This window comes from Bos indicus x Bos taurus, chromosome 19, assembly GCF_003369695.1.
Source record: "Bos indicus x Bos taurus breed Angus x Brahman F1 hybrid chromosome 19, Bos_hybrid_MaternalHap_v2.0, whole genome shotgun sequence".
NCBI lineage: Eukaryota > Metazoa > Chordata > Mammalia > Artiodactyla > Bovidae > Bos > Bos indicus x Bos taurus.
In genome coordinates this window covers 33,190,436-33,215,145 of record NC_040094.1, presented here as the reverse complement: position 1 = coordinate 33,215,145, position 24,710 = coordinate 33,190,436, and the positions used below count along the sequence as shown (strand labels likewise).

The 24,710-nt window shown below is 48.3% G+C and overlaps 1 protein-coding gene across 1 annotated transcript in view; it reads right to left on the bottom strand.

Moving 5' to 3' along the window:
• LOC113877069 (protoheme IX farnesyltransferase, mitochondrial) overlaps nt 1-24,710 on the bottom strand; it is a 108,951-nt gene that overhangs the window by 6,619 nt on the left and 77,622 nt on the right. The window contains exons 5-6 of the mRNA XM_027516804.1: nt 21,102-21,172; nt 7,112-7,344 (exon numbers count right to left, since the gene is read on the bottom strand). Of these exons, the coding sequence (XP_027372605.1) occupies nt 7,112-7,344; nt 21,102-21,172 (304 nt within the window). The remainder of the gene's footprint in view (nt 1-7,111; nt 7,345-21,101; nt 21,173-24,710) is intronic.

The window sequence follows — 24,710 nt, the reverse complement described above, 5'->3', positions numbered from 1 at the left end:
CGCAGTTTTGTTTGAAGCAAAGTCGAGAGCAGAGGCAGCACAGAGCCCTGACTCCCAGGAAGTCAGGGCTTCCCTCCCCTTCCTCCCGGTCCCTGGGTGTTTCCTCACCTGCTCCCCACGCCTCAACTCACACTTGAAGGTCTGGCCCTTTATCACACAAACACAAATCTGTTTGCTGAACAGAACTGACTCTACTCCGGGCCGGGTGGCATCCGCCAAGGCCCAGCTCCTGTGATCCTGACCAGCTATGTGACCCAGGGGTGACAAGGCCGGATGCTGTGTACCCAACGGTCGCCAGTTACACTGCTGAGCTCCGGCTGGCGGTGTGTTTTTCATCCCTCCCTGCTTAGGAGTTTGTTTTTTCGGCTTAGAGCTCTAAGTATTGTTTGGTTTGCTAATATTCCCATAATGTTCCCTGTTTACCCTGTCTTTAGAAATGTCATTTATCTTAATCATCTCGTGGTCTAAGGCTAGGTATGGAAAAATCTCACACGAAAGGAGCTCACTCGTTTTCTAGTCTGATTTCGAAGCGAGGCAGCACTTTAAAGAGAATCTTCAAAAGTGCTTGGGTTAAACAGCAGCTGGTACTTGTAAGCCCTCAATAAATATTTGCGGAATGAATGAGTGAATTCTGTCCTACCTTCTCATCCTGGAATAAAGGAGGTAAATAAGGTGAGACAGTATCTAGCATTTTGTAGTTTACCAGCAGGGGCTAAAAATCCTCATTCTCTGTTTGTTACTAGAACCATCCATCTGTTGAGTGTCACTTCCTGATAAGAGCTTGTTCCCGAGTCCTCATTTGTATCTGAAAGTTGGCTGACATAATTAATGTCAACCACACAACGACATCAGAATTACAGACCAAAGGCGACTCACAGACCTCTATGAGCCAGTCACCAGACCCATCCCATAAACTCCCAAGACCTGGGACTCACTCAGACTTAGGGAAATGACAAAACAGAATCTGAGCCTTTTTAAGAAATGGGGGGCGGGGGCGGGGCAGTGGGAAGAGAGGTGGCTTTGGCGTGGAGGAGGCGGAGGAGGGGAGGGCAGGACTGTAGCCTGAAGCCTCTGAGATAAACTAGACAGTCTCTGGAGGTAAACACTGTCAAGAGGCTAATGCGTGTGGCTCCAGAGCCAGAGTGTCTGCTGTCGGGCCCTCACCCACGGTCCCCACCCCCCCGACCCTCCCTAAGGCCCTCAGGTCACCACTTTCCTCGCTGGCCACTGCCTGCAGAGTCAAACCAAGCACTTCTGTGCCTCAGACAGCGAGCTGGCTGTGCTAGGGGCTGGCCCTCTTACTCAATCTTCCTGAGTTTTAGGTGGTAAGCATTTTTAATATTTTCTGCTAACAGCAATGAAGCCAAAAAAAAAAAAAAAAAAGGCAGCAAAGTCATTGGGTAGGTGGGAAGAAGGGTCTCAGAGGAGAAAGGACACAGGAAAACCCCTTGTCATGGTCACCTTTATTGGCACAAGAGTGTTTTCGGGCTGAGCCCTGGCCGGGCCCGGCCCCTCTGAAACCAAAACTCCCCTGGGAGAGAAGAGCCACCTCTTTACCGTTCTTTGTGCAGCTGCAAACCAGCAGACACGGAGAACACCTAGCGTTTGTTTAGCTTTGACAGTTTCCACCCATTAATCTGTTTGTCTTCACCTTCCACCTGGCCCCCCAGTCCTGCTTCACAATCACCCCTCCCACCCTAGGCTGGATTCCCAAGGGGCGGGTCAGCACGGGCTTTGTACCCTCACCACTGGGGCATCGAGACCACCTCCGGGAGAAGTTCTCTCTCATGTGTGATGAAAACCAAGCAGACAGCAACGATGCCATCGTGGGAAAAAGAAACTAGAGCCCAGGGCTCTCCTCACGCTTATCTTACATCTTCGCTGGAGGCCGGACAGCAGGCCCTTCAGTGTTCGGGGCCCTGAGGTCTTGATGGCCCCGTGGCCACCACAAAACCACAGAAAGATCCAGATGCTAAGAAGTGAAATGAAGTTGCTCAGTCGTGTCCGACTCTTTGCGACCCCACGGACTGTAGCCTACCAGGCTCCTCAGTCCATGGAATTTTCCAGGCAAGAGTACTGGAGTGGGTTGCCATTTCCTCCTCCAGGGGATCTTCGCGACGCAGGGATGGAACCCAGGTCTCCCGCATTGCAGGCAGACACTTAACCGTCTGAGCCACCAGGGGAAAGGATTAGATGCTAAGAAGGGGGAAGGGTGATTCCAAACATGGGATTTCTTTACTCCATCAGCCGTCTGCGAAGCACTGTTTTCTGCAGCTATTTAATCTGGTATCTTTCCTCCCAATGGGGTGGCCAGTTCCTTCGAGGAAGGACCTTCAAGGTGAGGCTTGGGGATCCCCATTGCACATGGCCCAGAGCTGTGGCCCCTCACTTGCGATCACTGTCCACCAAGCCCCAGGAAAGGGCTTTAGCACAGGTCTGCCTGGTCAGGGGCAGTGTCTATAGAGTGCTGGGGCTGGAGTGTGAAGTCCTAGCTGACCAGCTGGGGAAAGTGAGCTGGAGTGGGGAGGGCATGGATGACGTTCTCATGGAGGCACTCATGCCTCCCGGCCCCCACGCACACGCTCTCTTCTCGGAAAGCACTTCCCCTCTTCAAGTAAATGGGACGTGATTTAGTTCAGAAGTCACTTGGCTCCAAAGTCTTTGTGGACAGACTCGGGGGGCCAATTTAAGAGAGCCCAGAGGCCCCGCTAAAGCTCTCTGCTCAGTGATCACCTGCCTGCCTCTCCCTGAAGATGCTGAGACAGGAGGAGTCCGTGGGAACTGGACTGGGTTTGGTGACTGCATCTCACAGGGCCCTGCATGGAGTCGGCTGTGGGGATGGTTCAGCAGGGGAGTGAGACCAGCAGCCCGGCCTCTGTCACCACCTTGCCCCTCTCCGCAAACGCCACCCCCCGCACTGTGCCCTGCAGCAAGTTCAGCAGAGATTTCCAAACACCTCTGTCCTCATGGCTGCTCATGGTGATCAGTCTTTGGAGGTTTAAAGACAAGAAGGGTTGGAGATGCCACAGAAGAAAGGAAAGATTTCTGGCTGCTTTTTTTTTCCCCTCTCAGAAGGGGTCCTTCAAACAAACACGACCCCTAAGATAAGAACCCAGAAGAGATATGACCACCTCGGTGGATAACAGAAATGGCCCCGATACCGCATCAGTGACAGGACCATCTGCCACGCCCTCGGTCCAAATTCCTCTGTGTTTCCAGAGCATTCTGCAGTGAGAACACTCTCTGGTTCTGTCTGTTCAGACTGGCGGTTCTCAAATGTGGTCCCTGGATCAGAGGCATGAGTATCACGTGGGAACTTGTTAGAAATGCAGGTTCCCAGGCCCCATCCCAGATCTACTGAATCAAAGCTCTGGGGGCAGGGCCCAGGAACCTGAGTTTTAACAAGCCCTCCATCCAGGGACAATGATGTATACTGAAGTTTGAGAACCATCGTTTTGGACTCTGGCTGGTGCCTTCCATGTTAGAAAATGCAGTTCTAGAAGGTGACCAAACTATATAAAATGCTAGCCAACTTAGTCCCTAAAGTCCCAGCGATACAAATCTTTCAACTGTATTCTCTCAGATTCTGCCTCATCTTTTTGTGTGTCATTTTCTCCTGTACTCACAGCTGATGCTCAAGAAATATGTGTCGATCGATATCTGGTGACTGACTTCGGAATATGTTAATTTTTCCATCTGGAAAACGGAAGGTACTTATTCACTGATTCGTTATTTCATTTATCCAATTCATTCCAAGATTTATGGCTTAGCTTGAGTTGGCTCTGCCTATCAAATCAACGTTTTGAAACTTTTGAAGCAATCTACAGCATCACGTTAAGTAGAATCACTCTTTTTGTATAAACCTGACAAGGCTTTCTGTTGTTTCAGTCACCAAGTTGTCTGACTCTTTGCGACCCCATGGACCGTAGCCCTCCAGGCTCCTCTGTCCATTGGCTTTCTGGGGCAAGAATACAGGAGTCAGTTGCCATTTCCTTCTCCAGGGGATTGTCCTGACCTGGGGATCAAACTCATGTCTCTTTCATTGGCAGGTGGATTCCTTACCACTGAGTCACCTGGGAAAACCCGATGAGGCTTCGGGTGTATGATTCGATCTGTGCTGGATTAGGATTCTGGGGGCAGTAAACCATGCCGTTACCGTGTGCCCCTCAGTGCATCTTAGAGATCTGTAGCGAAAGGATGTAACAGAGTCAGTTTCAGAGGTCACAGAAGGACCTTGTGTGTGTGGTTACTCAGCCTGTCAGGCTGCTTTGCGCTACACCAGGGTCAGTCCAGGCAGTCACAGGCTTGTTGCTTAGGATTGAACATGCATTCTCGGCTGTGGTCTAAACAAAGCACAGCCTGGCCTGAGCTGCTCTGTGTGAATGAGTTTGTACACACATGATGAGATCTGGATTGCAGAAACACTATAACTCAAATTCAAGGGGGAAAAAATTTACTTTAAATATGACTGCTAGTCGTTTAGCCAGACCCAGACTGTGGCTGAACAAGGGCTCTGCCTGGACATGCGTCCTAAGTGGGAGGACCTGAGGAGCGCTTGCTCTCTGGCCTCCGGGGATGGGGCTCGAGCCAACGTGTCCTGAGGCCCAAGCTCCTCGCGGGGAACTGCTGGGAGGATGATGGGGCCTCCAGCCTACAGCGGGAACCGTGGTCCTTGCACCCTGCATGAAGAGCTGGCCGAGTTCTCCACGGCCGCAGACTGACTGCCCTCGCATCCCTCCAGAGGCACCTGCCCCTGGGGCTGTCACACTTGGCCCTGACCCTGGCCCTGGCTGGGATTCCCTAGACAGAAAAGGCACTTTGGGGTGCCTTGCTCCTTGTGCCAGGTTTGAGGAAACTGAATAGGACCTGGGGCTGCGTCCAACAGATGGGTGGGTGGCCTGGCACAGGCGTCCATGTGTTGGGGCAGCAGGACCCGGGTGGGAACAGAGCACATGGGGGAGGCAGAGCCGGGGAGCCACCTGCTTGCTTTCAAATGTCTGGGCATCACTGGAAAGGCCTGGAGGGGAGAGGCAGGAGAGGCTAGTTGGGTCAAGGCTGGGGCTCCAGGCAGAGCTGAGCAGCAGGAATCTGAGCAGGAGGTGCCCAGATGTGCACTTAAAAGTTTACAATTGAAAACCGGGGGAGAAACTCACACGTCATCCAGTCCAGGGATGCCAGACCTGTGCCCTCCCCTCCCTCTTCCCTCACCCAAGACAGAGGTCACTATCGGACCCTGTTAGTGACTTGGTTTTTCCAGTAGTCATGTACAGATGTGAGAGTTGGACCGTAAGAAGGCTGAGCGCTAAAGAACTGATGCTTTCAAACTGTGGTGCTGGAGAGAACTCTTGAGACAGCAAGGAGATCAAACCAGTCAATCCTAAAGGAAATCAACCCTGAATATCCATTGGAAGACTGATGCTGAAGCCGAAGCTTCCAATACTTTGGCCCCTTGATGTGAAGAGACGACTCATTGGAAGAGACCCTGATGCTGGGAAAGACTGAGGGCAGAAGAAGAAGAGGGCAACAGGATGAGATGGTGTGGGGTTGCAAAGAGTCGGACATGACTTAGCAACTGAACAGCAGCAATGGACCCCAGCGCTCTTCCCTGCTAAGCCAGTAGACATCTCCTTGTCTGCAAAGCCACAGCCAAGTCACTAGGAATTAATTGCTCAGAGTCTGCAGACGAATGAAATCTCACGACCTTCCTTCATTTGCAGTAATACACCATCTCTATGAATGAGGAAGACTTAACAACAGCTCACTGAGTCTTCACAACAGCTCAGGGAGAGAGGCCGTGACAGCCTCGTGGGAGGCGAGGAGGTGGCCACCTGAGGAGGTGAGGTTCTGTTCTGAAGGGCAAAAGCTAAGCAGGGAAGGGGGCGCCAGGGTTCCAAACCCAGGCCCCCTCCCCCAGGGCCACCACTGCCTCCCACTCGCAAGAGACTCTGGTTTCAGGTTCGTCACAGAACAGACCGGCAAGGACGCATTAGGATATTATATTTGCAGATTCATGAGACTCCGCCATTACAGGATATTAAAGCCTCTCTAAGAGACCATCCAGTCAAGGTGTCCTCGCCTTTGTGAGCTTGCCAGGATGGAGTGTAAGGGCTTTTATGAAAGTCTCAGGGATGTGGCTTCTGGGGCAACGGTTTATGGTCACCGGCCTTCTGATCGCTCATTTGAAAAATATGTACTTAGACAGACTGCAAGAAACCTCACCACTTCCTTCCTAAGTGTCGGTCAGGAACACTAATTACTTGACTAATTAGACTGTGAAACTTCCCTTACAGATGGTAAGAAGGACCTATTTTCACCCCACAAATTTAGCCGTGACATCCCAGCCAAAAACCTGGAGGAGTGTTTCAATGGTTTTATTGTAGACAGCATGAACAATTTAAGCAAATCATATAAAAATAAATTAGAAACTAATGAAAATAGTCTGTCCTCTCTGAAGAGGGGGAAATGACCTGGTTCTGGGGGAGGGAGGAACCTGCTGACGGGGCTGCGTCTGCTGAGCCAGGCGGGTGGGGGCCCAGCCCCGACACCTCCTCAGGATGTGGGCCGACCCTCCGCAGACAGGCCTCACTTGGCTCCTGACTTTCAGGCACTTTCTTCTCATTCTACATGTCGTCCTGTTTCCTCCCAGCCGTTCCCCATGCAGAGAGCGTCTGCTCACCCAGAGGCCAGGCCGCACGGTCGCCCTGCAGCTCTGCACTCAGTGCTTCCCATGGCCACATTCATTCGATTGCCAAAGGACTGCTGCTGTTCTTTAGCTGCTAAGTCCTGCCCGACTCTTTGTGACCCTGTGGACTGTAGCCCACCAGGCTCCTCTGTCATGGGATCCTCCAGGCAAAAATACTGGAGTGGGCTGCCATTTCTTCCTCCAGATTCAGGGATCAAACCCGTGTCTCCTGCATTGGCAGGTGGATTCTTTACCACCGAGCCACCGGGAAAGCCCCTGGCAAAGCACTAGCCCAGAATAAAACGTCTACCACCAAGCACCGCAGCCCAGGGAAGGAAGCAGGCTCTGACTCGCGGTGGCCACTCATGGGAGCTGCTGCGGGGGGCACCCACGCCTCGGGCCTGTGGAGAAAGAGGCTGAAACACTCACCAGCATCCAGGCTGCCTGTGGCCGCAGTCCAGCCCATGACAGGGGGGATGGCCCCCACGACCGCCCCCACCCACGTGTTGGCGATGCTGACCCTCTTGAGCGGGGTGTAGCAGCAGGTGTACAGGAAAATGTTGAAGAGGCCCAGGGCGCCCGTGAGTGGGTTCACGCCCCAGGTCAGCAGGGCGACTCCAGGAACCGCACAGCATGTGGCGAAGGACACGGCGAGCAGTGGGCTGGAAGAGAGAGCAGGGAGCACAGGTCAGTGTGCGCGGTCAGAGCCGAGCAGGGGCGACTGGGCCTGGGGCAGGGAGTGAGCTGGAGGCAGCGCTGGCCTGGCCTCCTCCTGGGCCCAGGACATCCTCTGGATGTCATTTAACACGAGGAGGGACTTGCCTGCCAGAGCGCAGCTGCTCCTCCTGTATTTGCCAACCGGGGTTCACAGAGCGAGGAGGGCGGAGGCCTCTGAACCCTGGGTTTGAAGGGAGGCCCTGCCCTACCCCTCCCTGGCCAGGGGTTGTCCCAACCTCCCCATGCCCATCTGGGCAGGAGCGATGACGACCCCCCACCCCGGGCTGAGGGGAGGGCCGCCCGATTTGTGCCTGTTCTGCACACAGTTAGGCTGCACACCTGGTGGGAAGCAAGCGGTTGTGACGGATGAAGCCCTCGGAACCCAGTATTTAAGATATGGGCACAACCAGCATCTTACTTCTGGCAGAGTTCTCCCCATTTATTTATCCTTTATTTAAAAACATCACCCAGTTAGCAATAATGGGTAAGACTAGCGTGTCTGAGTACACCTACGTATAATAAATTACAGGCTCAGCATGGCACCAGCTCCACACAACGAGGAGACTGTCCGCAGTGACGGCACTTCCTTGGCCGGAGCACGGTTTATGGACACGTGACTTTCAAAAGAGGTGGCACAAGGCTGTACGTCAAATAAACGTCTACAGCGTAAAGATGACCGCAAGCCTGGCCCTCAACAGAGCCTGCTTTCTGAGGTGGACTTTGTGTGGCATCTTGTGAAAGGCTTTGTGGGAGCCTGGATGAACTGGGTCCACCAGTACCTGCCTGTCCTCATTCTTCCCGAAGCAATCTAAGCAGGTGCTCGAGCCCGCTTCCCCGAGGAGAAGCCACGGTTCACTCCTGGGCTCCAGCATGTGCCCACAGGGACCTGGGAGTCGCCAGTGCACAGCTCTCAGGGTCTCTGGTTTTGGTGAGGCCATAAGGGCGAGGGTGGCCGTCTGTCCCCTGCAGACACGGCCTGTGTCTGGGACACTGCCCACCTGCCCCTCAAGGAATAAGACGAGCTGGGGGTGGGATAGGAGGGCAGCAGAGCCCACCTGCCAGAGACCAGGGGGTGTCGAGGTGCTGGCATGTGAAGGGGGTAGGACCCTTGCAGAATCCTGGCTCCCACGCTGACCTGGGGACCAGCACTGACCCCTCTCTCCCAGGCTATGATTGCTTGGGCCTGCAGGTGGAATTCAATGAAATGGGAGTCTTGATGGAAAGAGAGACCATCCGAGGGGTATGTTGTCCTGGCAACGGTGATGGAGACCCTCTAACCACACCCGAGACTTGGTGCGTGTTCAATCTGACAGTGAGTTGCCATCCCCTTCTCCCAACCTCCTTTGCATCTGGCATCTGTGAGGCCCCCTAGAGGCTGCTCAAGCCACCCTGTCCCCCCTCCATCCCTCCCACCCGAAGACCCATAGCTGGGGTTCCTCCAGGGCTCATCTCCCTTCCCAATCCTCAGAGTGATGGTGGCAGCTCCTCTCCTGCCTTCTCAGACTCCAGCCCTTCAAGAGACAGCTTTCGCTCTTCTGTAAGAGTGACAGATGCCCTCATCTTGACTTCTTCCCCCCATTTTTGCTCTCATTTTTCAAGGTAGACTCTCCAGTTTTGCTCTTGCATAATCCCCTCCCTGGTTGGGCTTTTACCTTCTGCCTCCACAGCCACTGAGCGCCTGCATCCTCACCTCAATGGCCTTGTTTACCCTTCCCCCAAGGTTCCAGCCATCCTCTCCGAAGCCAAGCCTGCCCACAGAACGACTGCGCCCACGGTTCCACCTCCTGGTCCCCCCCTCTCCTGCTGCACACCATGGAGCTGGACTCCCTAGTGTTCCTGTCGGGCAGCACACACAATCTTCCAGAGGCAAGGGGAGGGGGCTGCCTGGGGTCACTTCTCACACTGCTCTAGAAAGAAGACCCAAAATGGTTGAAAAGCAGGGCAAGCATTATATCTGCTCTTCTTTCAATCAGGTAGTTCATAGCTTATAAGAAAGATATTTTTTTTCCCTATGGCACTCTAAAAAGCTAGTTTTATTTTGGGTGGGAGAAAGATGTGGCTCATAAACATTTTTATTTTTCCTGAATTGGACCTTGTGTAAAAAAAGAAAAAAAAAAAAAACTGTTCACTCCTTCTCCAAGGGCTCTGGAAGCCCATCAATTCAAAGGTATTAGTGTTATGAAAAGACCTTTCACAAAAGCACGTTTGAATTTAAATGATTGAGATAGGTGATTTTACCCGGAAGTTTAGTTTCTGATCTTTGTCAGAATCACAGAGAATCATGAGGTTCAAGTTTGGTGTTTAAATCTGCGCTCAGGGGCACAAATGAAAACTGGGGAGGCTGACAAGGCACGTAAATAAGAATGAGGATATTTACCCAGGAAGCCATGACCATCCTCAGCACCTAGATCCTTGAGGGACCCACTTCCTGCTGGTCCAAGGAGCTGGGGTCAGCTCATGTTGTGGGCAAAGGTGCTCCAGTGGCTAATTCTGTGAAGTTTATGTTCCTGTGGTTTACTTTTCATAAGCATATATGTTTATCAACAGAGGGATGGATAAAGAAGATGCTTCACACACACACACACACACACACACAATGGAATATCACCCAGCCATAAAGGAGAATAAAAGAATACCACGTGCAGCAACATAGATGGTCCTAGAGATTATTATAGTAAGTGAGGTAAGTCAGACAGAGAAAGACAAATACCATACGATACCACTTATGCGTGGAACCAAAAAAAAAAAAAATGATACAGACAAACTTATTTACAAAACAGAAGTAGAGTACAGAGGTAGAAAACAAAATTATGGTTACCAGGGGATGGAGCGGGAGGGATAAACTGGAAGACTGGGACTGACATATTCACACTACTGTATGTAAGGTAGATAACTAATAAGAGCTTACTGAATAGCACAGGGAATTCTACTCAGTGCTCTGTAACGGCCTATGTGGGAAAAGAACCTTAAAAAAGAGTGAATATATGTATATGTATAACTGATTCACTTTGCTGTATACCTGACACTAACACATTATAAACCAACTATACTCCAATTATGTGTCTCTATAGGAGGTTTTCTGAGAGACTCTATTCTTGTATTTAAGGGCTTCCCTGGTGGCGCAGAGGTTAAAGCGTCTGCCTGCAATGTGGGAGACCTGGGTTTGATCCCTGGGTCGGGAAGATCCCCTGGAGAAGGAAATGGCAACCCACTCCAGTATTCTTGCCTGGAGAATCCCATGGACGGAGGAGCTTGGTGGGCTACAGTCCATGGGTCGCAGAGTCAGACACGACTGAGCGACTTCACTTTCATACTCCAATTAAAACTTTTTAAAAATAAAATAAAAAGTATGTATTCTCACCCTACATTTGAGAAAAGGCGGGGGGGGGGGCGGCGGTAAAAAACCATGTTATAAAAGTAACGTACATTCATTTCAGAACATTTAGAACTAAATTTAGAAAATCACACAAAATATTCTAAATTAGCTATTCAAAGAAACATGTTGGTTTATATCTTTCTAGCTTTTTTTCCAATGGGAAAATATGTCTACTTTTTGTCTACTTGATATGTCTACTTTTAACTGAGAACACAATGAACTGTGGCTCTGTTATTCTATTTTCAATATATCTTAATAATTTCCCTATGCCATTAAGAATAACTACATCATTATCATTAATGGGGCTTCCCTGATAGCTCAGGTGGTAAAGAATCTGCCTGCAATGTAGGACGACCTGCAATGTAGGGTCAGGAAGATCCACTGGAGAAGGGATAGGCTAACCACGCCAGTATTCTTGGGCTTCCCCTGTGGCTCAGCTGGTAAAGAATCCTCCTGCAATTATCATTAATAGCTACATGGCCTATTTGGTGGGCAGGCCATGATAAATTCAGTCAGTATGTCCACTTAGTATTTTTCCATTGTTTTAATTAGAAATAATGTTGGGATGAATATGTTACAGACAGGTCAGTGTTTACAGCTCTGATTACGATAAATTCTGAGACTAGGTTCCCAGGTCGCTAGGGCAGATGACGTGCACATTTTTAGGGGTTTTGACTTGTACCCCAGCCTGTACTCGAGAGTTTATTCTCTTTACCTCCCTCCCAGCGGTATACGAGAAAGTCTATTCCCAGGATCTGTATCAATACTGGGCATGAAATTCAAAACAAAACAAAACTGAACAAACTCAAACAAGTTCGCTGAGACAGTCTTATCCCCATTTTACAGATGAGAAACTGAGATTCGGAACCAGGACCTGTACTCAGGTTTCCTTCTGGGCTCATTCATGTACCCTGGGGGTTCCCCTCTAACCAATATGTGGGGGACACTGGTCTAATGCCACCTACTGACCATTTCTGGGGTCTGCTGGAGAATCCCATGGACGGAGGAGCTTGGTGGGCTACAGTTCCTTTAGTTCACACCACTTCATATGTAGCTAACTTCCTGCTGTATCCCCTGAGATGGAAATGACTGGGAGGCACAAATTATTTTCATAAAAAGGGACAGACTTGGGATGTAATACACTGAGCAAGACAGACGTGGTCTTCATCCTGGGGGCGATTATCCTGGGCTGGGAGACAGTAAGATAGGCAGGATGTCGAGTGGGGAGTGAGCTGCCAGGGAGCAGGAACCTAGTTCTGGGGTAGCAGGGGTTTGGGGTGGACACAGGAAGTTCAAGGACTTTTAAGCCAAGCCTGGATGGACAGATGGGGGGTGGGGCAGGCAAAGGGTGGGGAAGCATGTTTCAGGGGTGGGAGGGGTCAGAGAGCATAGGTCGCGGAGGCCATGGGGAGGCCTCTGGGCAGAAGTCCTTTCTGCTTCTTAAATCGAGGAAGAAAAGGGTCTGACCTGCTTCTGAGAAGGAGCCCTCTGCCTGCCAGGGGGGACACCATTCACTTCCCTCTCAGAAGAAGTCCGCGTTAGGTACTTTTTTTGAGGAAAGTGACTTGCCATCACCCCACTATATAATTTTTATCACATGCTTACTTGAGAGAGGGCTTCCCATGGCTCAGATGGTAAAGAATCTGCCTAAAATGCAGGAGACTCGGATTGGATTCCTGGGTCAGGAAGATCCCCTGGAGGAGGGCATGGCAACCCACTCCAGTATTCTTGCCTGGAGAATCCCATGGACAGAAAGCCTGGCAGGCTACAGTCCATGGGGTTGCAGAGTCGGACACAAGTGATTGACTAAACAACAACAAACAACAGCCTGTAATCTACCCTCCAGATACCCCCAAACCCACGTGGAGAGAGGGAGGGTGGCAGGGAGTAGGCCCCCTTCTGCCCAGTGGCCTTGGGCAGACTGACACCAGGGCTGTCTCTCTCAAGGCTTCTTTTGACTTTTTTTTTCCTGGACAATTTTGTTACATTTTGAGACCCGGGTTCGATCCCTGGGTCAGGAAGATCCCCTGGCAAAGGAAATGGTAACCCACTCCAGTATTCTTGCCTGGAGAATCCCATGGAGGGAGGAGCCTGGTAGGCTACAGTCCTTGGGGTTGCAAAGAGTTGGACACAACTGAGCGACTTCACTCACTCACTCACTCACAAGTTAAAGGAAGCCTTGTTTGAAATAAGGCAGAATAAAAGAGTTAAATAAAAGAAACGTGAGGGTTTTGGTTAGAATCTTTGTTTACAGTGAAAATACATCAGTGAAAGAAGCAAAGGGCTCTTTTTGAGACTGGAAACAGGAAGAGGAGGAGCAAGAATAAAGAGAAAATAAATCAAGTGGGGTATCTGGTTTATTTTTTTAAAATTCTGATTTACCATGAAATCTTTAAATATCATGGTGATACTAAAAGTTGCTTAAGTTTAGCTGTTTTAATAAAGACATCTGTTTTTGATATAGAGAAAGATTAGAAAAGAATGATCATGTCTCATCTTGGTTACATACAACTATGGTTTTCTGCCTTACTCTCATAAAATATGCTCAGAGCTAAATCTCAAAGACTTGAAGGACAATTTTGTCAAGCACCGATTTCTTATTATTTTAGGTCAATTATTTATCATACCCTTTCTCCTAATCATACTGCTCAGCCCTTGATCAAAAGACCAACCTCCTCTCCCTGTTCCTATGGGTTCTGGTAAGTACCCTGAACCTGGAGAAGGACACCCTTTGCCCCGTTATTTCTCCTTTTATCAGTTATTCTTCATTTAAAATTTTTGTTTACATTTTTATCACTCTTTATTGCTCCATTCATCATTTAATTTCCTTAGCAGTTCATCTCCACTTCAAGTGCTACTCTGAGGCCTGATTTCTAGACCTAAGATGGGAAGGAAGGTTAATAAGGAAGCTTCCTTGGGTTTCCTCAGGCTGGGGGTGACCCCAGAGAAAGAGGGCCTCCAGAATGTCAATTATTAATTATAAATTATAAAGGTGAGACAGTGTGAAACATGTTTCTAAAGATAACAGTTATAACGGAAGAATATTTCTATTTTAAATTAAAACTTTAAATCAAGAATTTGATTATAGCAAGTCACAAAAATATAAATCAGAGCCAGAAAAAACTAGGTTGATCACACGCAAAACATTTTTAAAAAATGTGCTCTTACAAATCTATACCACAGTAGCTGTGATGGCTTTCATTGAGAAACGAGGAATTAATATGTCTGTGAGTGGATACTGCTGAAACGAATTTATGAAGGAGAGATCATAAAAGCAGGTGAATGGGCATGATGATGTTGCGAACATTTCTAATTGTCAATAAAACAGGAAAAAAAAAGTACAAATAAGGAAAACAGCATTACTTGATGGATGGGGAACAGAGGTGGGAAAAGGTCCAGCAATTTTCTTGAACTAAAAAAAAAAAAAAAAATTCTTTCATATCCGTTTACTCATTCATGCAAATAGATTCACGGCTCATGCTGAGGGTGGAATGATTGTTCATTTCTAAACTCACATTCAAAACTGAATTACATTTTAAATGGAGAGACCTTTCTACTGAGCACCAGTGTGAGGTCTTTCTACTCCCGAGTTTCCTGCCCAAGGCTACCACGGAAAAGAAACTAATAGATCCGAGTGGCGGGGAATTTGCTAACACGTTTCTATGAATTATTTATTCTTCCCATAAAATCTAGTACTTCTTTGTTTACTAAACACCAACCTTTACTACCTCTATCAAAGTGTAATTTTCTATAGAAATTAGGAACAAATGAGAATATACAAGCTTTGATATCTACTTATTCCATTTAAACACAATTTAAATTGCCTGACTTTTAAATGAGTTACTGGAGAAACGTGGCCTTTCTGTTTAAGTAATGTGTCAGAGAGGTCTATAAAATGTTATATGAAATCAAGAAGGCATTATATTCTAAGCAGCTCTGTAGGTAATTGGTTTACACAAAAACTAATCTCATACTGCTTGGTCATTTTTCCAGAATAAATGATTTTTAAATTATAAAATTCCCTTTCTTCAAAAACAACAACAACAAAAAACTCAAAAGCGTAATCAAACCAAGCCAATTTAACTTTAATTTCCTGAATAAATCCCACATTTGAGCTTTGACCTGAGTTTTTTTGGGGAAGTCTCCACAAATAACTGTTTTGAAAAGAGGTGCTCTTACAAATCTACCACATTAGCTGTGATGGGTTTTATTGAGAACCAAGGAATTAATATCTCTGTAAGTGGATATTGCTGAAATGAATTTATGAAGGAAAGATCATAAAAGCAGGTAAACGGGTAAGACAGGGGTCCCGGATCTTCCAGGGACCTGGGGGTGATAGAGGAATTCAGTAGGTGGTCCCTGCCCTCACGGGTGTGAGAAAACACTGAGACCACTACACTGGAAACTTGGTTTTCATGGACAGAAATAGGAATCTTCTCCTTAAGAATTCCAGAACCTTGGTGCAAACTGCACATTCTTTTTTAATTGGAGTATAAACTTGCTTTACAATGCTGTGTTAGTTTCTGCTGTACAACAATGTGAATCAGCTGGATATATACACATATCCCCTCCCTCTTGAGCCTCCTTCCCATCCCACCCCTCTAGGTCATCACAGAGCACCGAGCTCAGCTCCCTGTGCTATACGGTAGCTTCCGGCTAGCTAGCTATTTTACACACGGTAGTGTGTCAATGCTATTATCTCAATTCGTACCCTCCTCTGCTTCCCCCACTGTATCCACAGCCCCTTCTCTATGCCTGTGTCTCTATTCCTGCCTTGCAAATAGGTTTATCAGTACCATTTCCCTAGATTCTGTATAAATATATCGGTTAATATATGATATTTGTTTTTCTCTTTCTGACTTACTTTATTCTGTATGACAGACTCTAGGTCCACCCATGTCTCTACAAACGACCCAATTTCACTTCTTTTTACGGCTGAGTAGGATTCCATCGTATATACGTACCACACCTTTATCCATTCATCTGTTGATGGACATTGTACCATTCATCTTTATATGCCCCGTACCTAAGGCTGGGGCCCAAAATGTTGACTGAAATAAACCTTTACAAATCAGGCAAGACAGAGAATGTGATCTTAAGATGACTGCTCCCACAACATCAATCAACGGGAGTAGCCTTTGATGATGACAAATCTTTTCACATCGTCTAATGTGAAAGGAAATGGCAACCCACTCCAGTATTCTTGCCTGGAGAATCCCATGGACAGAGGAGCCTGGCAGCTACAGTGCATGGGGTTGCAAGAGTCAGACACGACTGAAGCGACTCAGCACAGCACATTTGAAAAGAGAGGAAGTGAAGTGACAGGAGGTTAGACCAAACGATTCCAGGTATTAATAAAGGTGTTTGCTTCTATGACTTATTTCTCACGTGACTGAAAGGATTGGCTGTGTAACTGTGATGTGATAGTTAACTCTTTATATTCATGGTTCTTAGAATATTGTAGGTATTTTCTGGTTGTAAACAGGGGCCTGGGGCCCAAAGGATCTCCCATGCCCAGGATTGCTGTCAACAAATACTGACAACTCACGATGCTTCCAAAAAGTCATGAATGCATTCTTCCTTCTTATGACAATGAGAGAAAGAGAGAGAGATTAATGTTGAGGAGATACCCGTGTCCCTCTCATTCATCCACTGTGATGATTCTGCGTGATGATATAAAAACAGACTTTCCTCTGCCTGTTTTTCCTACTATCGTTTGGCAAGATGGAATGATTTTAAGGACAAAGTTCTAGACATTAGCACCACTGTTCTTAGAGTTGAGACCAAATCTGTTCTTTCTGCCACTTTTAATGACTGGTGAACACTAAAGAAAAAGAAATTTCTACACTTATAAAATGTTTATGCTCTTATTACATTTGCAGTATATACACACCGAGAGACTAATCATAACCACCCGGACCCTGCAGAGCTTCACCCGGGCCGGTATGTGTCTACTAGACCAGCATGACAGGGGGATGAATAACATTCCCAGGTCCCCTGCAGCCCGCTAAATGTTTACATTTGCTTAAGTGCTTACTGGTAAAACCTTCAGTAAATGTGAAAAATGTCTCCTGTAAATCCCTATAATACTTTGGCTAAACCTCGTTCTTGAAGTTAATAATGCCAACTAAACAATCCATTCATTTCACTTCGAAAACTCAATCTTCATCACTCATTTCACAACCAGGTATGGGCTGCCCCCAATTCCGAGTGTTTTAATTTATCCCCTCGAAGACTAACCTTCCTCTCTGCTCTTATCGCTCCATCTCTCCGCTCACAGCCCACACCTAAACCTACAAGTTCTGGATCACTCTCGTTGGATCCATTAAGTTGGGAAAAGTAACGCTGACATGTATTCTTTCCCTGTCAATGTGAGGGAGCTGGAAAATGGATAATTCAAAGGAGACGGAAAGAAAATAACCAAGAAGGCCCAGCCCATGTCTGATTTCTTCAGGGAGCTTTCACTGCCCAGCTGGTCTTTATCGGAGTCTTCCCTTTCTGACCTCCCAGAGAACTTCTTGTTTGTACCAATTCTTTCCATTTCCCTTGATCCATGTCTATGGGCTGCCCCATCTCATCTGCTAAGCACTTTATGCACGTGGCATAATTTTTCCACCCAGATTCAAGGCCTTTTGAGCATGATTTAACAATAAAACTGACGGTGCTGGTTCCACTCTAGGTAATCAATACCTTCTTAATGAATTGAATTAAACAAGGGAATTACTGAATTCTAAAACACAGAGATGGCCTTGACATCCTTAAGATCAATTTTAGTTAGAAGAGACCAGGAAAAAAGTTTTTACTTAGAAAAAAAAAATACACAAGCTATATATATCTCTCTTAGAAATATGAGTCTGCAGGGCTTCAAGTTAGAGAAAGGTGTATATCTCTGTTCTGTCTGAAAACTAACAGGAGAGTGAAGAGAAGACAGAAAACCCCAACTAGAATCAGGAAATGCTCCCACAGAAGAGTGGCCAGGTCCAGGAGGACAATGAGAGGATGCTCAGGTCCATGACCTGACATCACTGCTCAGAACGTCTCCCTGAGGCTCCGACTTGAATCAGAGAAGGACTGGGGAATGCAGAGGGTGCTCTGGGTGGGGGAGAGGACCCCAGTTAGAAGGCGACCAAGTAGAATCAGGGCCAAGGGTGGCGCAGGCTGCTGGATAAAGCAGCCGTGTAGGAGTGGCCTGGGTGCTGCCCCCTGCCGCGAGCCCCGCACCCATGCTTAACTGTCCTCCACTCCTTGCCCTCGGCCCTGGGCACTGGACCGGGGCTCGGCCAGCAAACATTCTCTCACCGGGCCTTGGGCCTGACACAGAGGACTCGGCCAGCAGGCCTGGGGGTCAAGGCTGAGGTTCCTAGTTTGATGATGAGTCAATTTAAGTGGAAGCAGGGTTTGAAGGGGCGTCCCAGGTGGCGCTGCTGCTGCTGCTGCTAAGTCGCTTCAGTCGTGTCCAACTCTGTGCGACCCCATAGACGGCAGCCCACCAGGCTCCCCCGTCCCTGGGATTCTCCAGGCAAGAACATTGGAGTGGGTTGCCATTTCCTTCTCCAATGCAGGAAAGTGAAAAGTGGAAGTGAAGTCGCTCAGTCGTGTCCGACTCTAGTGACCCCTTGGACTGCAGCCTACCAGGCTCCTCTGTCCATGGGATTTTCTAGGCAAAAGTACTGGAGTGGGGTGCTAGTGGTAAGGAACCTGCCTGCCAATGCAGGAGACATAAAAGACGAGGGTTTGATCCCTGGTTCAGAAAGATCCCCTGGAGGAGGGCATGGCAACCCACCCCAGTATTCTTGCCAGGAGAATCCCATGGACAGAGGAGCCTCGTGGGCTATGTCTATAGGGTTGCACAGAGTCAGACACAACTGAAGTGACTTAGCACGCATGCTCGGGGCTTGAAGACCCAACATGCAGAGGAATGAGGTGGAAGCAAACAGTAGCCTGGACACGGGGGTGGAAGGGATGAGGGGATGATGCCTTCTAGAAGACTGGTGGTAAAAAGAGGAGAAGAAAGAAAAACCAGATGGAGCAGCTGACTGGACAGGCTCCTCTCTGTGACAGAAGGACTGCTCATCCAGATTTGAAGTCAGAGGGGAAGGACCCAGTGGAGTGGTAGGGCTGGCAGAAGCGCTTGGAGGCCCAGGGAGGCTGAGCCGAGGACCCGCACTCTGCAAGCTGCTCTCCTGGCCCTGAGCTTGGTGATCAGAAGGCAGAAACAGGGTCCCCAGCTGCCAAAAACAGGTGTCAGATTCTGGCAGTGATAACCTGCGGTGGACGACACCTGGTCCCATCCTCCCGGAAGAAACAAGGGCTATCTGAGGAGGAGTTTCTGAGGACATTCACTCTGGAGCACTCCTTATCCTCTGACCCCTCCCCTCTGCCACTTAAAAACCACAGAGTCCTCTTTATCCAGTTAGGATCAGTGCTGCAAGCAAAACTCAGAGCTTCATCACACGGAAGGTGTTCAGGGACACTGGACGCGTGCGTGACAGGTAGGTGACAAGAAGGAAGGACGATACTCGTGAGGGTGTAAAACAACAGAAGAACAGGCAGCTCGGGGCGTCAAACTCCGTCTTGATTTTGCCCACTCCCCCAACATTGATTTTGCCCACTCCCCCTTCCCCTGGCGTCATCCAGGCTCCAGAGCCCTGGTCCCCTGGGCATAGCCTTGGCCATGCTGACGCTCAGCCTCAGGGGCACAGATGCAGGGGTGTAGCCCCCAGTTAATAGAGGTCAAGTCTGCGGGGAGGAGCTGATCCTGGGGGTATGAGTGCCGTCCTGACCCCGGAGCTCCTCTCTCCAGATGTCCTCAGATGTAGACGCCAAGCTCTCTACCAAATGCACCGAGACTCCGGTCCAGCCTCGGGCCTCAGGAATGCTTCCTCAGTGATGTGGAGGACACGGTACTCAAGTTCATCAGGTGGCCCCCGAGCCATTAAAGACTCAGATAGATAATTCTGCCACAGAGGCCCGGAGCCAGAGGAAAAAGCAGAGGGCCTCGGGGTCAAGTGTTTCCATAGGAAACTGAACCAGTCACCTGCGATTACTGCTCTCCGGACAAGACCACCAGAGAAACTCACAACCGGCCCTGCGAGAGTGAAGAGGGATTCACACGTGTCATCTTAATATAAAAACACTTCTTCTTTCTGCTAAACACGTAAGAAGCAGTCTTTTCCCAAATAGTTAACGCTTTTTTTTTTTTTTAACCTTAAAAATTTTACACACGCAGAATTGGCATTTTATGTAGGTAACCGACAGATAGTTAAAAGTGCTGTCCTCTGTATTCTCCTTGGGAAAATGAAGCAAAGAATAATGCAATGTCATGGATGTTTATGGCCATGAAATGGCATTTTAGCTGTAAAGATTTTTTTCTCTTTGATTCTCAAAAATGTTAGAGAAAGTTTTTGTGGCCTAAGATGTAAAGGGTGTGTAACTACTTCAAAACTAGCCAGTTATCTCAATATGCCTTGTTTATCAAGTATGTATTCAGGGTCAGTTTTTCCAATATCTGAAGCGTCAGAGACAAACAGTAGCTCAGTAAAAAGCAAGGCGTGAGCACAAAGTCTAGCAAACGAAGCCCCCGGGAGGACTTTCTCAAGACGCTGCGAGGCGCAGTCCATTCAGCCCATGTAGATCAGCCCTAAGGCAAAAGTAGATTCTACTCAGAGTCATCCTTCATGATCCCCTGAAGTCACCATAAAGGACACACGGGCTTATGTGTGTACAGTTCTGGGAAACAATGACTAGGTGCACTGAAGTCTGATGATGGCTGGATTAAATTAAGAGGGAACAAAAGAAAAAAGTCTGTGTTTACAGGGCTGGGCCCTCAGAGTATCTGCCTCCGAGACAACTCTGCAGAGGTGAGAGGTGGAGAGCTGAGAGGGTTCTACATCCGGGTGGTGGATGCCCTTCTGTCTTCATGCTGATGACACAGGCGTGGACTTTGGCTGTGCTCCTGAGGGCGGGGGTGGGGGGTGGGGGTGGGGCACGGCGGTATTCTTCTCACTTTACTACACAAGGCAAAATACAGGGAAAAGGGGACTTCTCTGGTGGTCCAGTGGTGAAGAATCTGCCTTGCAATGCAGGGGACCAGGGTTCCATCCCTGGTCGGGGACCTAAGGTCCCACACGCTATGCAGCCACTAAGCCCGCATGCCACTGTGAGAGAGTCAGACCACCGCAAGGAAAGATCCTGCAGGACACAATCAAGACCTGATGCAGCCAAATAAAATACATAAATACTTTAAAAAATACAGGGAAATGATTTGGGACGGATGCGCAATGGAACGTTTTGTAACATGGAGGAGACAGACATTCATGATTTTACCTGATCTGTCCACGAACCAGAGGTCTGTTCTTTGTCCTGTTCATGTTTGAATCAAACGGAACCTCAAAAAACTGCAAAAAGATTGAAAAAACAATTAAATACAGCATGAAATAGTTATTTTCTTTCTGCTTTAGTTCTACAGTTTTTTCCACAGCAAATTTCATTTTAATTTTGATACTGTGAATACTCTCGGTACTCTTGAGAGAAAAGTTCTCTGTCCAGAACACGCAATACTTTGAAAACCATGGGTTAAGTACATGGATGTGTTAGAATCCCAGGGACGGGGGAGCCTCGTAGGCTGCTGTCTATGGGGTCACAGAGTCAGACATGACTGAAGTGACTTAGCAGCAGCAGCAGCAGTGTTCTTCAAAGCCACTGCTTCAGGTTTACAGCATTAGTGCCGTACACGATTTCAGAATCTTTCACGCATCCTGAAGACTGTGAATCAACCAAGAGTCAGCTGACCTCGGAAAATGGGCTGCTGGAGTCAAAGGCCAGGTCTGAAGGAAATATTAATAAGAAGTCAGATGGGGCTGTACACAAGCATTTAATTGTCTCCCATTCTCCTACCACTGAATAAATGTTAACAGCATTTACTCTCATGTTTCAGTATCGAAGTTACAAAGGATAGAGGGAGACCATGACTCAGCTGTACATCCATTCATGTGCTGAATACTGGGGTTGTTTCTCAGTTTTGCCTATTAATACTGGAGTGGGTTGCCATTCCTTTCCCCAGGGGATCTTCCCGACCCAGGGATCGAACCTGCGTCTCCGTGGATTCTTTACCACTGAGCCACCAGGGAAACCCCCCATTTCCAACCACTGAATATATGTTAATAGTCTTTACTCTTGTGCTACAGGATTATAGCAACAGAGAAGCAAGGGACTCTGTGACTCAGCTGGAAGAGAAATGAACATGCCCTAGAGATGAATAAAGGGGCTTTGCCTCCTCTTTCAAGGAGTCTATCAGTGACTTGTTGGTTGTAAGGGGGAGAATTTAATCCTGTTTATTAATACAATTATTTTGCCATCACCTTATCTGGAAGTATGACTGAAGGGTATGTCGAGCACCAGGCTGACCAGGGCGAGCCCTGAGGGGTCAGTGCCGTGTCCATTCAGCTCACTGGGAATGAGGCTGCCCAGATGCCCCCTCCTTCCAGCTCTAGTCTGGAGCACCTGCAGAAGCACCTGGAAGGTGGGAATGCAGGAGCAGCCATGTTTACACCTGCAAAACTGGCGTGAGGTCAGGCATGACTGTGGCTACACACAACAGCTGGGACCTGTCGGCTTGCACTGCTGGCCCTGAGGGACACTGCGCCTGCAGCTGCCCTGGCTCCTGCTGGACCTCCCTGGGCTGCAGCCCACGCCCGAGCTCGTCCATGTCTCGTGACCTTGGGCCACGTCTGTGTGCTGCTCTATGGCCAAGCGTACCGCTCTCCTGCAGGTCACCTGCACCATCAAAGCAGTGGGAAACGGACACCATGGTCCAGTTTGCTCTCCTACATCTGGGATCCTCCTGCGGATTCTGGGTCACTCGGGTCTGCTCTCTTCTGCCTTCCCCAGGCCCAGCACCAGATACAAGGCCTGCATCACACCCAGGGTTGCACCAGCCCACAGCATTCAGGCCTAACCCCTGTGGTAGACCCTCGTATCGTTCACAGTACCGCATCCTGATCAAACCTTAACTGATACAGACCTCTTCTCTACTACTTTCAACAGGGCCACTGTTTACAAAAGTAGTTAATGGTGGCTCTCTGGCAAAGAATCTACCTGCCATGCAGGAGTTGTGGGTTTGATCCCTGGGTTGGGAAGATGTCCTTGGAGAAGGGAATGGCTACCCATTCCAGTATTCTTGCTGGGGGAATCCCACGGACAGAGGAGCCTGGCGGGCTACAGCCCATGGGGTTGCAAAGAGTCGGACACTACTGAGCGACTAAACGACAACACAACACAACTGTTCAATATGTTCACCTTATCTATGATCTCAATGACAGGCTTCCTAAGACTGGCGAATTTATCATCCTTAATGTCAAAGAGAGCTATACAAATAGGCGCTCAATAAATGACAAAGTAAATAAACCATCCCTGAAGATAAATCTATTTGTAGAGTGAGTTACACTTTGAAATGATTTATAAGTGTTAAAAAATTCTTTGCCTGTGAGAGTCTATATTCCCTACTGAAGGAGTTCAAGTTACACACATCCCGTCTGCTCACCTTCCCTCCCTCCCTCAGTATTCAAACACATTCTGTATTTCTAATAATCTTTCCTTCATGACCTATTAATTTGACTTCACAGGACTAATGAGGATTCCAATTACAAATCATGTTATTTAAATGTGGGTAAGGTGTTATCCAATATAACACAGAAACTCTTGTGTAAATAACTTTCTTGGCAGTTCTTGAGTATCTGTGCGCACGCACCCAAACACACACTCAGTTCAGGAATTCTACTGAAAATTTTCATCTGGATGAAAAAGAGATGTTATTGTTTCTATGTTCCTGGCAAGTCCGTCATCCAGAGATGGGAACTGAGGTCTAGGACGCAGCAACTGAACTCCAGGGTGCCACGACTTGGCATCAGCTTCTGTCTCTCATGGATGCTGAAATGTATCAGGACAAGCAACATCTGGGTACAAATAGCAGCTAACCAAGACCTTCGGGTCCTTTCAGGGAGGGATCGACAAGTCCTCCCAGCACCATGGGATCAGAGCTCGTTATGCTGCTTCTCATGCATTTTCTATAATGCTTTTCAGTTAGGGTCACGGCTTTGGTCTGGCTATGGAAGCCATGTTCCCAGAACATAAAGCAGTGTATCTTCAGGTGAGACATTTAAGCACTTTAGAACATAGAGCTGGTTTCATCTACTCACATTTCCCCGCCCTGTGCTTTATCATCCTTTCATAATGTTATTATCGTTTAAGTTGGCTCCAACTACTTGGAGCCAAAGAAGTAAAACTCCTACAACTGATGTTGAAACTAAAATACCAATGCAGTCTTACCAGCCCTTAGAACATACTGTTCGCTGACTTTTTCATGCATCCTCCCTGCTTTGAATAATGCCCGCAGTGGTTGGCTGCTTTGGGGAATGCACGCGGACAACCGCTCAGCCCAGGCCCCTCCTCTGAAGGCTCAGGTCATTAGGTCTCAAATGGCCATGTCACCCCGTGCTTCACCCCACACCTGGACACAGTAGCTGGTTTACTGAGGGGGTATCTGATTCAAACAGTCTCTGCTTGGGGATTTAACAAACCAAAAGCCCAGAAAAGTATGCCCTCCCCACTCCTGGGCTGCCTGTGGCCACAGAGCAGGATAAATGGAAATGGAGGAGAGGTCCCACACTGACGCCTTGGATCCATTACCTCCAAGGCTCCATCTCCACCTTTTCTAGCCTTGCGTGCATGCGTGCTAAGTCACTCAGTCATGTCCAACTCTTTGTGACACTATGGACTGATTCTCCAGGCAAGAATACTGGAGTGGGTTGCCATGCCCTCCTCCAGGGGATCTCCAGCTTAAGCCAACCCAATATGGGTCTATCCCTTTAATTTCAACGTTCCAACAGAGGAAGACTGTAAGGACGTCAAACATGAGAGCAGTTGCATTGTCCAGGA